This window comes from Cibotium barometz, chromosome 3, assembly GCF_041138505.1.
Source record: "Cibotium barometz isolate CiBa-2024 chromosome 3, ASM4113850v1, whole genome shotgun sequence".
Taxonomy (NCBI): domain Eukaryota; kingdom Viridiplantae; phylum Streptophyta; class Polypodiopsida; order Cyatheales; family Cibotiaceae; genus Cibotium; species Cibotium barometz.
Window position 1 is genome coordinate 70,320,879 of NC_141048.1, and position 13,311 is coordinate 70,334,189.

The following is a 13,311-nucleotide window of genomic DNA, read 5'->3' on the forward strand; positions in this document are numbered from 1 at the left end:
AAATGGGTGGAGACATATTTGAGACAATTTTGTCATGATACTCAACATGCATGGGATGATTGGTTACCTTTGGAAGAGTTCGCTTACAATAGTACAAATCATGTAAGCATTGGCATGTCGTCTTTTGAGGCCACTTATGGATATAAAGTGAATGTGCCAATGGTGATCAACAACAAAGAAGATATTGCAAATCAAAATGCACAAGAGGAGGTTGAGAGAATGCAAACTCTCCTACAACAATGCAAGGAAAATTTGAAAAATGCTTAAAGAAGTATGAAGAAATATGCTGATGCCCATTCAATGGATGATTGGGTACTTTTATGCACACCAAAGTCAAGATATGTATCTCTTAAGGGTAGCACATAGGTACTATGGTCCATACAAGATTGAGTGAAGAATTGGGCAAGTGGCTTACAAGCTGATGCTACAAGGTGTCGAATGAAACCTCTGGGTGATTGTGGCCATGGATTTGTGAGAAAATCGTTAAAATTACACAAGGAAATGGATCAAAGATCAAAATCAAAATCAAAATCAAGATAAATTACCATGACCTTCATGTCCACTAACCTCAGTATGATTAGCTTGAAGTATTTCATGCATGATTCAAGATTTCCAAGAAAATCAAGAAACCTTGCATTTCATAGAATTTTTGCTCAAATTCGCTAGGATTAAAGGCAAGGGCACTGATATTAATGAAAGGAAGGAAGAGAGAGAGAAACTCATTAACGTGGAGGCTAAGACACCTAGACCTCGTTTCCATGGATGTCTATGATATGGGGATGGCCAAAAAGCGAGCACAATTGAGCGAGAAGGCTTCCTTTTTTTTATGGTTTGGGTCTATGAGCAGCATATTTGAGTTTTGTGATTGATCCGCTCCTTTGCCTCTTCCTATGACCCCTCCTCTGACTTCTTCTCTACCTCCTCTGACTCCTCTTATGCCTACTCCTCCCCTCCTCTGACTCCTCCTCTAACTCCTCCTCTGACCACTCCCCTCCTCTCACTCCTCCCCTCCTCTGACCCATCCTCTCACTCCTCCTCTGACCCCTTTTGGCCCTTCCTCTGATGTCCATTGTATGAAGGCTAAAAATTTTACATTATCGTCAAATGACGAGAAAGCCTAAAATTAACCTATCAAAAAAGAAATGCTCAATAATGTAGTAAAAGTCAATAGATGGGTGATTCAAAAATTTGCTACCAAAAACTAATATTTATTAAAATATATTTTAATATAAAAAAACTATATATACATAACACCACTTTAATTTACATTTAGATTTCTAAATTCTAACATAGTTATAATATTAGTATATATAAGTAGCGTCGTAGATAAAATATATGAGTTGTAACTTATAACTATAGAATTAAAGAAAACCCTTATCTCCTCAACTTGAAAGCTGAGGTCAAGAGTCATGACTCACAACTCAGCGTTTTGAGAGAGGAAGAGAGCAGATCTGTGAGGCACCAAGCAGCAAGAGTCAAGACTCGAGAGCCGATTCCTGAGCCCGCACCTAAGATCATCACTTCCTCCCTGTGTGTGCACCCGCTAGCTTGTGTTCCGAGTCTTCGGGTTGAGGGGCTGCAGGGGCTTCTTTGAGTGCAGCAAACTGAAGTTCCCAAGCTCCAAACCGCAGTGGGCGATTGTAGACTAGGTTGATCAAGCGATTGAACTTGGGGCCAATCAGACTATTGTCTCGCTGATGTTGACGATTGAAGAGGTGGATTGGTTGATCGAAGAGTTGGATTTCTTCCATTAAAATTTTTGGGACTTTTCCATGTGCTTTCTCTCAATGCATGGGTCCTAATAGTATAAAGGTGTGTTTAGGGGTTACGAGCTTTGTTGAACCACCTCCTTAAGGGCCTCATCCATCTTGTGCATGTGTTTGGGGGTTGGGGATTTGTTAAGGGCCTCCTCGAGAACTTAGTTTCCTCGTCTAAAGCTCTTCATCGAGCGAGTACTTATCTGTGAGTTTTCCCTCGAACACTTAGTTACCTCGTCTAAAGCTCTTCATCGGGTACTTATCTATGAGTTTTCCCTAGATCAAATGTTTTGGGTTCTTTCATGACAATCGTTTTGGTTAGGGTCTCTTCTAAGTAAAGTGTCTCAAGTTCCTGTTGATTTTGTGTAAGGTGGGTTATATTTATGTATGTGTATGTGTGTTATAAGCAATTCCTTTTACATGATTTCAAGTAGTCTCATTTATGCATGCATACATTTATACAGCCTTTGAATCTTGTGATGAGCTATTTTTTTGTGAATTAGAGTTTGTTTGTGACTTGTACTTTTTAAATTACCTCTATATTACATTACATGCATTGAGGGTGATTGACTTGGTTTTTTTTTAATTTGGGTTTTGTTCCAAGTGTATTTTGCTTTTTTCCAAACCTCAATGCCACGGGCAAGTTCTACTATAAATCTAGGTTATGAGTGTTTTGAAGCATGGAAAAGGAGAGAAGATCTACATCCATGAAAACCACTTAGCTTTGATTACTTCCAATTGTTTGTTTTACTATCACTTTGTACCCTATAGAAATCATTTAAGCATAGCTTGATTGAATCTATGTGATGTTATAAGACTATTCACTTTTTTCATGACTGACTCATTTCAAATTTGAAATACAATACTATGTCAAGTTTTTAAGAAGCTTAAAAGTTTTTACTTAGAGGAGGTTATGTAATGCTGTAATATAGACAAAGTTCAAATTTAGTATAGACATTGGAGAAGGTTGCAAATCGTTTAATAGATGGGCACTCTCAAAGTTCACCCTTCTTATTGGAAAGGCAAGATTGTTAATGAGTGTCTTACAAAATTTTGGGTTGCCCTTCAAATCTTAACACTACCTCAGAGTCCCCTCCTCTGACTCCTCCCCTCAGATAACTCCTCATTTGACTGCTCCTCCCCTTACTCTCACTCTCCTCCTTTGCCTCTTCCTCTGGCCCCTCCTCTGACTCCTCCTCTAACCCCTCCTCTAACTCCTCTGACTTTTCCTCTCAACCCTCTGAGCCCTCCTCTAACTCCTCTCACCCCTCCTCTCAACCCTTTGACCCCTCCTCTGACTCCTCTCAACCCTCTAACCCCTCCTCTGACTCCTCTCAACCCTTTGACCCCTCCTCTGACTCCCCTTGTTTGACTCCTCCTCTAGCCCTTTCTCTGACTACTCCTCTCACCCCTCTGCCCCCTCCTTTGAGTCCCCTCCTCTGAGCCCCCCCATCCTCTGAGTCCTCCCCTCCTTTCAATCCTGCCCTCCTCTAACCCCCCCTCCTCCTCCTCCTCTGACCCCTCCTCCTCTGACCCCTCATCTGACTTCTCCTCTGACCCCCTTTGCCCCCTCCTCTGATTCTTCCCCTCCTTTGACCCCTTCTATGAGCCCGCCCCTCCTCTGACCCCTCCTCTAACTGATCCTCCCCTCATCTGACTCCTCTCCTGACCTCTCATCATGTAACTCCTGTAACTCCTCCTCTAACCCCTCCTCCTCTGACCCCTCCTCCTCTTACTCCTCCTCTAGCCACTCCTCCTCTGACCCATCCTCTAAGTCCTCCCCTCCTCTGTTTCCTCCTCCCCCTCTGACCCCTCTGTTTCCTCCTCCCCCTCTGACCCCCCTCCTCCTCCTCTGACCCCTCTTATGACCTTTCCTCCTTTGAACCCTCCTCTAAGTCCTCCTCCTCTGGTCCCTCCTCTGACCCCCCCTTCCTCCTCCTCTGACCCCTCCTCTGAGTCCTCCTGTGACCCCTGCCCTTCTCTGAGTCCTCCCCTCCTTTTACCCCTCCTCCCCTCCTCCGACCCCTCCTCTCAATCCTCCCCTCCTCTAACTCTTCCTCAGATCCCTCCTTTGCCCCCTCCTCTGAGTCCTCCCCTCCTTTAACTCCTCTGACCCCTCCTACTCTGACCTGTCCTCCTCTGACCCCTCCTACTTTGAGTCCTCCCCTCCTTTGAGTCCTCGGACTCCTCCTCTGCCCCCTCCTTTGAGTCCTCCCCTCCTTTGACTCCTAAGACCCCTCCTCTAAGTCCTCCCCTCCTATGACTCCTCCTCTAACTCCTCCCCTCTTCTGGCTCCTCCTCTAACCCCTCCTCTGAGTGCTCCTTCCCTCCTCTAACTGACCCCTCCTTTAACTCCTCCTCTATGTCATCCCCTCCTCTTACTACTCCTGTAATAGCTTCAACTTTTATAGGAGGTAGTTTTAATGCTAGCAAATATACAATTGCAGTTCAGAGTTTGTCCTCCTTAGTCCCCTTACCCTTGAGAATAGTCACAAGTGTGTTTCGATCAACACTCCCTCACCCAAGCATATCATCCTCTAGGTTATAGTATCCATCTAAATACCTTACCTTGATTTCCCCTAAGAGAGCAGTGAAAATGTTTGTGCTCTTGTCTATCATCTTTTTCCTCTCAGTCAACTCTGGGTGTTCCATGAGCCTTGCTATACTGATCCACAACCTAAGGATACTTAAGAACATTGATGCTAATTAACTTAGATTAAGACATAGAGAAGAGAGAAGAAGAGAGAGATTAGGTGTCAAGTTTTCTTTATTCATATGGTACAAAAAGGTGGCTTATGCTTGTACATGGCTGAAGCTTGTGGTCAGCCCCACAGGGGTTGACCCTAGCCCTTCTACATGAATGCTATGACTAAATGATGACTTAGGAACTGAATAACTGAATGTCCTTTGGGCTGAATGCTAATTTATGCTTATATATGGGAGTGGGATGCTAGTCGGGCAGCTCTAAAGCTGTCGGCCAGTTGCATGGACAAAACATGGCTTAAAACTCTGAATTAAATGCTGAGTGTATCTTCTAGTTCTACCCATACTCGTTGCCCTTCCTGTAGCCCATGGCCGACTGCTGCACAAGGCTGGCTGAGCCAACAGGCCCCTTGCGACCTCCCATGTTGCAAAATGATGCAGAAGAAGAATTATCATTCATTTTCACTTATTCACCACGTCCACCCTCGACTCCTCTTTCCTCTATCTACCTTGCCCCTTTCTCCCTCTTTCACCTCACTTTCTCCATATGGAAAAAGAACAAGAATTAGTACATGATTCCTCTTGCTCTCTCTATACTTTCCAAATTGTTTCCTCCTTGAAGTAGAGGTCCACCCACTATGTCTAATCACACTCGGCACCTTCTATTCCCTCTTGAAGCATTTTTCTGCTCCCTCTTTGTGTGATTTTCAAAAAGCAGAGGTAAAGATATTTTTTAATTAAAATGCTTAATTGTTTATACTAAGGTTGAAAAACCGTTAAAGCCTTTAAATACTAAAAAAGAGATCTAAAATGCATAGTAGAATAGATTAGGCAAATTGATTTCGTTTTTTATATGAAAATTTTTAAAATGCTTGCTAGAGGAGCTTAGGTAATTTAAATTAAAATTTTTCATTGAAATTTTAATTTCATAATTTTATTAAAGAGATCCGACCGACGCTTCACTCCTTTGCACACTCTGCCGCGCATACTTCCTCTGATACACTCCCCAGCAATAGTCACCACTATGACCTTGCTCTTGAAGGCCCTACCTGCGAAATCTCATGGTGGCGATTTCTTCTCGCACTATTTACGGCCACGATTCTGTGTTGATGAGAATGGCCGTGTTGTCTACAAACACATGGATCCAGTCAATGTCGTCTCTACAGTGCATTCTTCCACCTGCTCCTCTTTTTTTTTTTTTAGAAATAGATCCTTCTATTAGTTAATTAAAAACAGCCATCATGGGCTGAATACAACCAAGAACGGCTAGATACGACGAGCCAGGCTGCCAGAGCCTGAAGGAAACTTCCCGCTCCGCTTCCGCATGCGGTCAGAGCCACCTTGCAACTTCCCCCACTGACCGCGGAAGGTATGAATGATGCCGAGCCAAATACTCCTGATGGACTCTGCAAGCGGAGTGTGGGTACCCTCGATGGCTTCACTGCATCTAGCTCGCCATATGCGCCAAGCTGCAATGCTACTGCAAATCTCCCATCTTTGACATGATCTCGGTCTCCAGTGGTCTATAGATGGGGCTGTGACTAGTATTGCCGAAATGCGGAGGTGAGAAACTTGAAGAGCAAGCCCCCACCATCCTCCTCATAATCCCTGACAACCTCAACCTCTCTGACCCAAGCGACGGTGCTCCAAGTAATGATCTGAATCGAGGCCGTATCCATCGTGAGGATGCGAAGAAACCGCTATGCCAAACTTGCTAAGCCTTCCGGCAATCCCAAAGACAATGTCGTTAAGACTCCTGAGGATGGCCGCACCTCATGTAAGCTGTTGGTCGCCCTCCAATGGCCAACCACGTGCCCATTGCATCAGCTAGAGAAAAGAGGGTGATCTTTCGAGGCCAAAAACTATCCCAAAGCCTCTTCCAAAAATCTGAGAGGAAGCATTGTGGGAGGCCTTGTGAGAGGAAGCACTGTGAGAAGCCCTCTTCCAAAAATTTGAGAGGAAGCATTGTGAGAGACCCTATGACTGCCAATGTACTGCTGCTAGCGGGGAGCCATCCATCTCTGGCATCTGAATCTTGCAGCCCACCAACCACGCTATATATGCAAAGAAGGGGGCATCCACAATCTCCTTCCGATGAGTGGGATCATGCCAAGTCCACTCGCCCGGATCCCACTGGAAGCGCGTGAGAGGTCGACTCTCCCAGTTTCATAGCCACCACAATCTCTCCCTGGCCACCTTGGCCAGTGGGTCTATGTGGCAATCATGTGCCTAAAATCCAATCACCCTCACCCTCTAAAAGATGCAGTCACCATTGAAATCCTCCAAGGGGGGCTTGGATCTCTCTAATCTGCCATGGGATCCAATAGAAAAAGTGAGCAAACCACTTCCCTCATCTACTCTGTGGACTACCACAAGAATATCATGCCTCTTGGTAAACACGCCTGGCCACAGTGGGGAAGTCAGAGGTCTGGGATAGGAGTTAGCCACTCCTGAGGAAAAGCAGAGTCCATGTCGATGTTGACCATGTCTCTACCCTGGATCCCTATAAGGTCTCTCTCCTGCACCTCCGAGGGTAACTGCCTGTGTGCAATCCAATCTCCAAGGGAACTAGCACGTCCTATGCTCAACGCACCCAATGATACATGAGGTCGATCCCCCAACATGTGGCCAACGGGTTCTAGGCCAATGGCTGCTGAAGCTGCTTCTCTGAGGCTACCAGAGCAAGATACCTAAGGGCCGGTCTGAGGTGACCCCAAGCTCGAAGTAAACTGCTGGCTACGAATCTGTCCTCAAAAGCTGGGCTAAAACCGCGGGCCCGCATCTCTATGAAGATCCATTTGGTACTCTACGGCCAAGGGTCCCCTAGACTCGAGGTGCAGGTTGAAATCCGGGCCAAGAGGAAGTCCTTCCAATGCTCATCACTGTCGGGAAGGATTCCTCTAACAATCACTGCATGGGGAACCTGATTGTGAGAGGCTAAGTAAAGTCCTAAAGCCCCACGAATTCACTGCATGGGGAACCCCATCCGGCTCATCATGGCTTCTAGAAAGCTCCAATCCACCCTATCATAAGCTTTCTCAAAGTCTAGGAGTAGCACCATGAGGTCATGTTGTCGCATCCTCACCAAAGCAATCAAAAGGTGATGTTGTCTAGAATGCTCCGATCCTGAACAAAGCCTACTGAGTGTCATGGATCAAGTTAGGGAGGAGGAAAGGCTGAAGTCTCTGGCTGATGGCCTTGGCCAAGCTCTTGTAGGTGGTCCGGAGGATGATGGATCTCCACTACCGGATCTCCAATCTATCACCACCCTCCTTAGGAATCAAGTGTATCAAACCCTCTGAAAGCCTCTCTGGCATGACACTTGTGGTCATCATCTCATTGAAGGCAGCTCGAAGGCTGCCTTCCATGAGGTCCCAGTAACGAAGAAAAAAAGAAACTAGGAGCCCGTCCGCCCCCGAGCATTTTTCCCTAGGAAGAGCACTCAATGCCTCCACAAGCTCCTCGGCAATGAAGAGAGTCAATAAGGAGGACCGAAGAACAAGGGGAACCACCTCTCGCGAAACCCTCTCGTGCATTCATCACCTGTGGGGATAATGGAGCACCCTAAGGAGAGATCGGAAAAAACCGGTGGCGTCGGCTCTCACATGGGGGGGTAAAAAACAATGGCTCCATCCTATCCACGCAACCTGCAAATACCATCTTTCCTCTTGTGGGGACCTGCTACCTCAAAGAAGCTCTGGCATGGTATCTGTAGTCCACCCTCCTCTCCGTACTTGCGACAGCAAGCTGACTCTCAATCCAAGGGCTATCGGAAGAACTCTCCTGAAGCCACTGAAGAGAAGCTAGACCCCTCCTCAGACTCCTCTCTTGCTCACGAAATCCCTCCAATATGCTCTGAGCTACCTCCTGCAAAAAGTTGCTGATCTCACAAAGGAGAGCCGAAAATAAAATACAATCCCGCTCAAATCTGCTCTATCTTGCTACAAATCTCGAGGTCTTGAATAAGGGTGTTCGGAATCCTAGAGCTCACCTGCTTGTCTTGAATAAGGGTGTTCGGAATCCTAGAGCTCACCTGCTTGTCTTGGCTCCAAGTGTCTTCTTAGATCAAAATAACCGAAGCTTGATCCAAAAAAGTAGTGCCTTCCAAGATGCCGATGATGCCCCCACCTGCTCCATTTTTCAACAATGTGCATGCTTAAACTGATAAATGTTATCACATTGTTCGTCCACAGGCAGGATCCTACCCATCAAAATCAAGAAGCCTTGCAGCTCTTTGCTACACACTTGCCATCTACTGCAATGCAACTTCTTCATGATGTTGTAATCCTCCTCTCCCCCTTGAGAAAAGAGGGGTAATATAATGGTGAAACCGAAGACTGAAGCTCCTCGAGGTGTTCGAGCAAATGCTCGTGTTGATCCAATTGTGAAAGTAGAGCCAGACTCACTAGTCAAAATGAAAATCAAATTCTTTATGATTTATGTAACCAATTCCCTGTTGATCCCAGATGGTTTGTAATCATGAAAATGAAATCTTAGCTTAAAGGTGCGACTCACCACACAAAGAAACCCACTCATTAGAGTGTTGACGATGCCACGTGGTCCATAGCCATCTTTGCACATGTAATGAAAAACGTCCCTCTTCGTTTTAGAGAAAGAGGAGGAATGCTCACATGCATGCATAACCGTCTCTCCTTCCTTGTATGGATGTAGCTACCCTTCCCTAGACAAAGCAAATGAGGTGCATAGCCAGCAAAGGCAACATCAGCTGGACAACTTCCAAAGCAAGATGGAAGCTCAGTCCAAGGCCAACGCCATCATTCATGGATCATATGGCCAAGTGCAAACCCAGAGCACCTGGAGCTGGAGCAACAAACAAACAATATAGTCTCGAAGCAGCTGACAAATAAGCCTGTGACCCAGGAGTCTGTCTTGGAGAGAGAGCTTGCAACAATGTTCTGCTGAAGTCCAGCAAGAGGAGGTGATCCAGATATGGGGCTATATTAAGGAAGCGTCATGAGATGATGCGGCATCTGGCCACAAACCCGGAGATACAGTTTATTACAATAACCGCATAAGCCATAACTACCTAGATACAGCAGCTTAACATGCCACATATTACTTCATACAGCAACACCATCTGAGCAGATTCAACATCGACAAGTTTGGATTAGACGTCGACTGGAAATTGAAGGCTCTCCCATCTCTTGGAGAGGAGATTCTAGCAACCATACTCTCTGCAACTACTTTGTGTGAAAGATGCTTAGAAAACTCAATTTGCCCTTGAACGAAGTGTACTTACTATAGGATTTTATGGTGTGCCCTTCTTTACCCTAAACTTGCAGGATGCATGCACCATACATCGTTGACCTTAGCATGTGAGAGCATGCAAATTTGCTAGAGCATTCAAAAGTACAGCTTTAAATGGTATACTTGTAGTATCTAGTTTAAGTACATTTCTAGCCGAATTCGACCATGATAATTGTTCTGCAACTCGGTACGATGGTTTCCATGCTTCTCCTTCTATCTCTGTGTCTCTCTCTGCACGCGTGCACACATGCATAGAGAAAACCCCTACGGTGTTCAGATACATGACTTGACCTCCCAAGGGGAAGGTTGTTTCGCGAAATTATGCGTAGGTGGTGGGGAGATGGACGGGAAACTCCCCATCCACCATGAGCTTGCTTTTCAGTGGAAGTGCTGGTGGCACCCGAAATGTGCTAAATTAGGGCCCTCAAGGTCCTGCATCATGTCTGTAATGGACAAGACTCTCTCTCTCTCTCTCTCTCTCTCTCTCTCTCTCTCTCTCTCTGCCCCATGTTTTCACCAGCCCATGTACACATCACACAGAGGTCCTTGAGGGATTACTCAGCCCGCCAGGCAAAACCTGGCAACCAATAATGTCTGGAAGCCATGGGCACATACATTGCACACTGAGACCAAGTGCTCAGCCACAATCCCAAACAATCATGGCATTGTGCTAGTTTGTTCTATTTCCTTTAGGGCATTGTGCTACTTTCCTTTTAGTACACGCACACACAGAAATTCACACACCTGGCTTGTGCACCTGCACAACACTAGTACGAATTTGTACTTATTGAACACGTACCGTAGACCATATGTTGGTCTCTAAAAGACCATAAAATAATCTCTCTCTCTCTCTCTCTCTCTCTCTCTCTCTCTCTCTCTCTCTAAACGCGCACGCTCCATGGCAAAAAGGAGCACACACGTTGGCACAAACACATCTGCTTCAATATCGGTTTTCAGATGCAATAGTCTGCACTAAGAGAAACGGTGAAAGATTATTGTCATACTAACTATCCAGCTTGCACTAGCTCATCACTTATTTAAGGGGAAAAAAAACACATCTCTGCAAGCTTGTTTATGATTGCTTAACAGCTGTCTCCCTATGCTTGGACTTAACAAGCAGCTTCAGATCTATGTCGGGTTCGTTAGAATCATCTCCATCTGATGACGAGACGGACATGTAACTGGAGCTATCTGGTTGCCTCCTTGACTATATGCTAGAAATGTTAGTGACGACAGACTATTGTCTAAATTTTCGTTCAGAATCACATTCAGAGACCAGCTGAGCAAATGAGGCAGCAGTCGGCGTAGACTATGCAATGACTCAACCTTACATGGCATCCCCTCCATAAGAACTGCAATTCTCTGACCGAACACTGTTTATGTCAACCTGACCTGCATTTCCCACAGGAGAAAAGGTACTTCAGTCTGCTTCTGCATGCACTTGGATAGTTTGACTACGAATTCTTATAAGCAACTTATAATCCAAAACTTACATTTGTCAAGGCTGGTCTCCAAACCACACAACCCAGACTTCACAGAATGGCCACCACCCACCCACATGTAATGCAAGTAAAGAAAAGAATCAAACATCCATTCGGTTAGGCTTGAAAGGCCAAGAAGCTGCTAAACAATTATCCATGTGGAGCATTCATTGCAAAATACCTCACAAGCTTCGTCATCGTCGTCCATCGAGTCTCTGACATGTGCAACCTGTCGGAAAAACGTGGTACACAAACTTAAGGCTCACACACACACCTGTGTAGTAAGAGCTTTACTATGTTGTAAGAGCCTTACTTTCCTAGTTAATTGCATTGGTGAAGCTCGTGCGGCATAAAAGATTTGCTTACTTTATCCAAGGAGGGTACTGTTGAGCTGGCCGACTGCTTCTTCTGCAGCTCCAGCTGTTCTTTCAAGCGCTGATTCTCGAGGTTGAGCAGTCGTGTCTGATTTCGCAATCGATTATTCAGGAGGAGGAGGGACTCGTGTTCAGCCTTAAGTTCAGCATTCTTGTGGACCATAGGTGCTAGCTTTTCATCCCTTTTCTCTTTCAGTCTACAAAATTTCAAATCAAAATGTAATAAGAGACACCAAGAGGCTGTGGATCATTGCTCAAATGGCTTAATCAGAATGGATTACTGCCCAAACGAATTGTCGTCCAGTGAGGGATATTGCCTGAATGGATTAAAGTAGAAGCGGGTCACAGCCAAATGACAACAAGATCGGCTCATAGCTCGTTATTAGAATGAGCATGGGTGAGCTGGAAATGGGTTAATTAGATGGGCTATCACAAAACTGGGTTTTTGTTTTCCCCCAAATAAATTACCACGAAACTGGGTTTTTTGCCCAAATGGGTTGATCAGAGACGGGATTTGGGCCAAATGGATTCATCAGAGATGTGTTAAGCCCATATGGGTTATCATTCAAATGGATTTTTCCCTGAATGGTTTAAAACACAGACGGCTTTTCGCACAAATGGAGATGGAGGTTACCGAAACTGGTTATCATTCAAATCGATTTCACCGGTTAATCACAGATGAGTTTGGGTTAGCCAGAATTACCTGCGGCTTTGGAACCAAGCTTTCAGGTAGTGCTTGTCCAAGTTAGAGAGGAGGGGGCGATCTTTGATGAACTGTTGGAGCAGGGAGGAGCTGGGTCCTGGGCATTGTCTGTAGAGGAGCTCCAACTCCTGGCGTTGCTGGGCAGTGAGGCGGAGGATGGCCTTTGCAGCAGCAGCTGGGAGCTCGGGGTCTACTGGCTTGCCTTCAAAGAGCTCCATGTGGGTGCATTCCAGAAGGGCTCTCTGGTGGGTGAGCTCGCATGCCGGAGCACAGGGAAGAGAGAGGCAGAGTTGGATGTAAATCACTTTCCCTCTCAGGTGAACATGGGCAACGAGTCTCTGGCGAGGACTACTAAAATGCAAGTGCTTCCGTGATCAGGAGGGCGAAGTGGGTTTTGTAGAAGAAGCGACAAATTTGAGGAATATGAGAGAGAGAGAGAGAGAGAGAGAGAGAGAGAAGTCTGAGAGAGAGTAGGCTGGTCAAATTTCGAGAGGAACAGAGTAGAAGCAGCCGCAGCAGAGCGGGAGACAGTCGTGCAGCGTCATCAATGGCGATACGGCTACTCTCTCTCTCCTCTTTATAGCTCTCCCAGGACTTCTCATCTCATGTCACATGTGGTAGCTTTTCTCTGATTCTCTCCTCTCTCTCTCTCTCTCTCTCTCTCTCTCTCTAGCTTCTACTTCTTTCCTCTCTCTACCTATGTTTATGTCTTTTCTGTTGTTTCTCTCTCTGTCTCTTCTCTCTCTCTCACTGCGTTCTCTCCCCCTGGGCCCTTGTCTCTCTCTCTTTCTCTCTCTGTATCAACTTCTGTTATGATATTTCAATCGCTCACGAGCGCCCTTGAGCATCTAGGTATAGTAAGAGAAAATCTAAAAGGAAAAGCTATACTAAAAAGCTACTAGGGATTGGGCTTGCCACACCAAACCTACCGATCATACCTCATGAGCGGAGAAGGAACCCCACTCACTGCGCATGTGGGCGCCCCCGATTATCATGATGAACGATGATGATGAGCTTCCCCCCCC

At 45.8% G+C, this 13,311-nt stretch overlaps 1 protein-coding gene across 1 annotated transcript; it reads right to left on the bottom strand.

The window, feature by feature from the left end:
- Positions 1 to 10,647: 10,647 nt before the first annotated feature.
- On the bottom strand, positions 10,648 to 12,860 carry LOC147640486 (homeobox-leucine zipper protein HOX33-like). Its single transcript, XM_086781254.1, has 5 exons — positions 12,287 to 12,860; positions 11,576 to 11,780; positions 11,391 to 11,438; positions 11,222 to 11,258; positions 10,648 to 11,120 (listed from the first exon to the last, which is right to left on the bottom strand). Exons 1-5 carry the CDS (start codon positions 12,502 to 12,504, stop codon positions 11,056 to 11,058), a joined length of 573 nt encoding a protein of 190 aa, XP_086637380.1. The 5' UTR covers positions 12,505 to 12,860; the 3' UTR covers positions 10,648 to 11,055.
- Positions 12,861 to 13,311: the final 451 nt, after the last annotated feature.

Excerpts from the sequence above, each read along its gene's own strand:
- LOC147640486 (XM_086781254.1), bottom strand. The coding sequence starts at position 12,504 with ATGGAGCTCTTTGAAGGCAAGCCAGTAGACCCCGAGCTCCCAGCTGCT. Across the intron at positions 11,259-11,390 it reads ACGATGACGAAGCTTGTGAG|TCTGGGTTGTGTGGTTTGGA; the intron begins GTATTTTGCAAT and ends CATTCTGTGAAG. Across the intron at positions 11,121-11,221 it reads GGAGACCAGCCTTGACAAAT|GTCAGGTTGACATAAACAGT; the intron begins GTAAGTTTTGGA and ends TGGGAAATGCAG.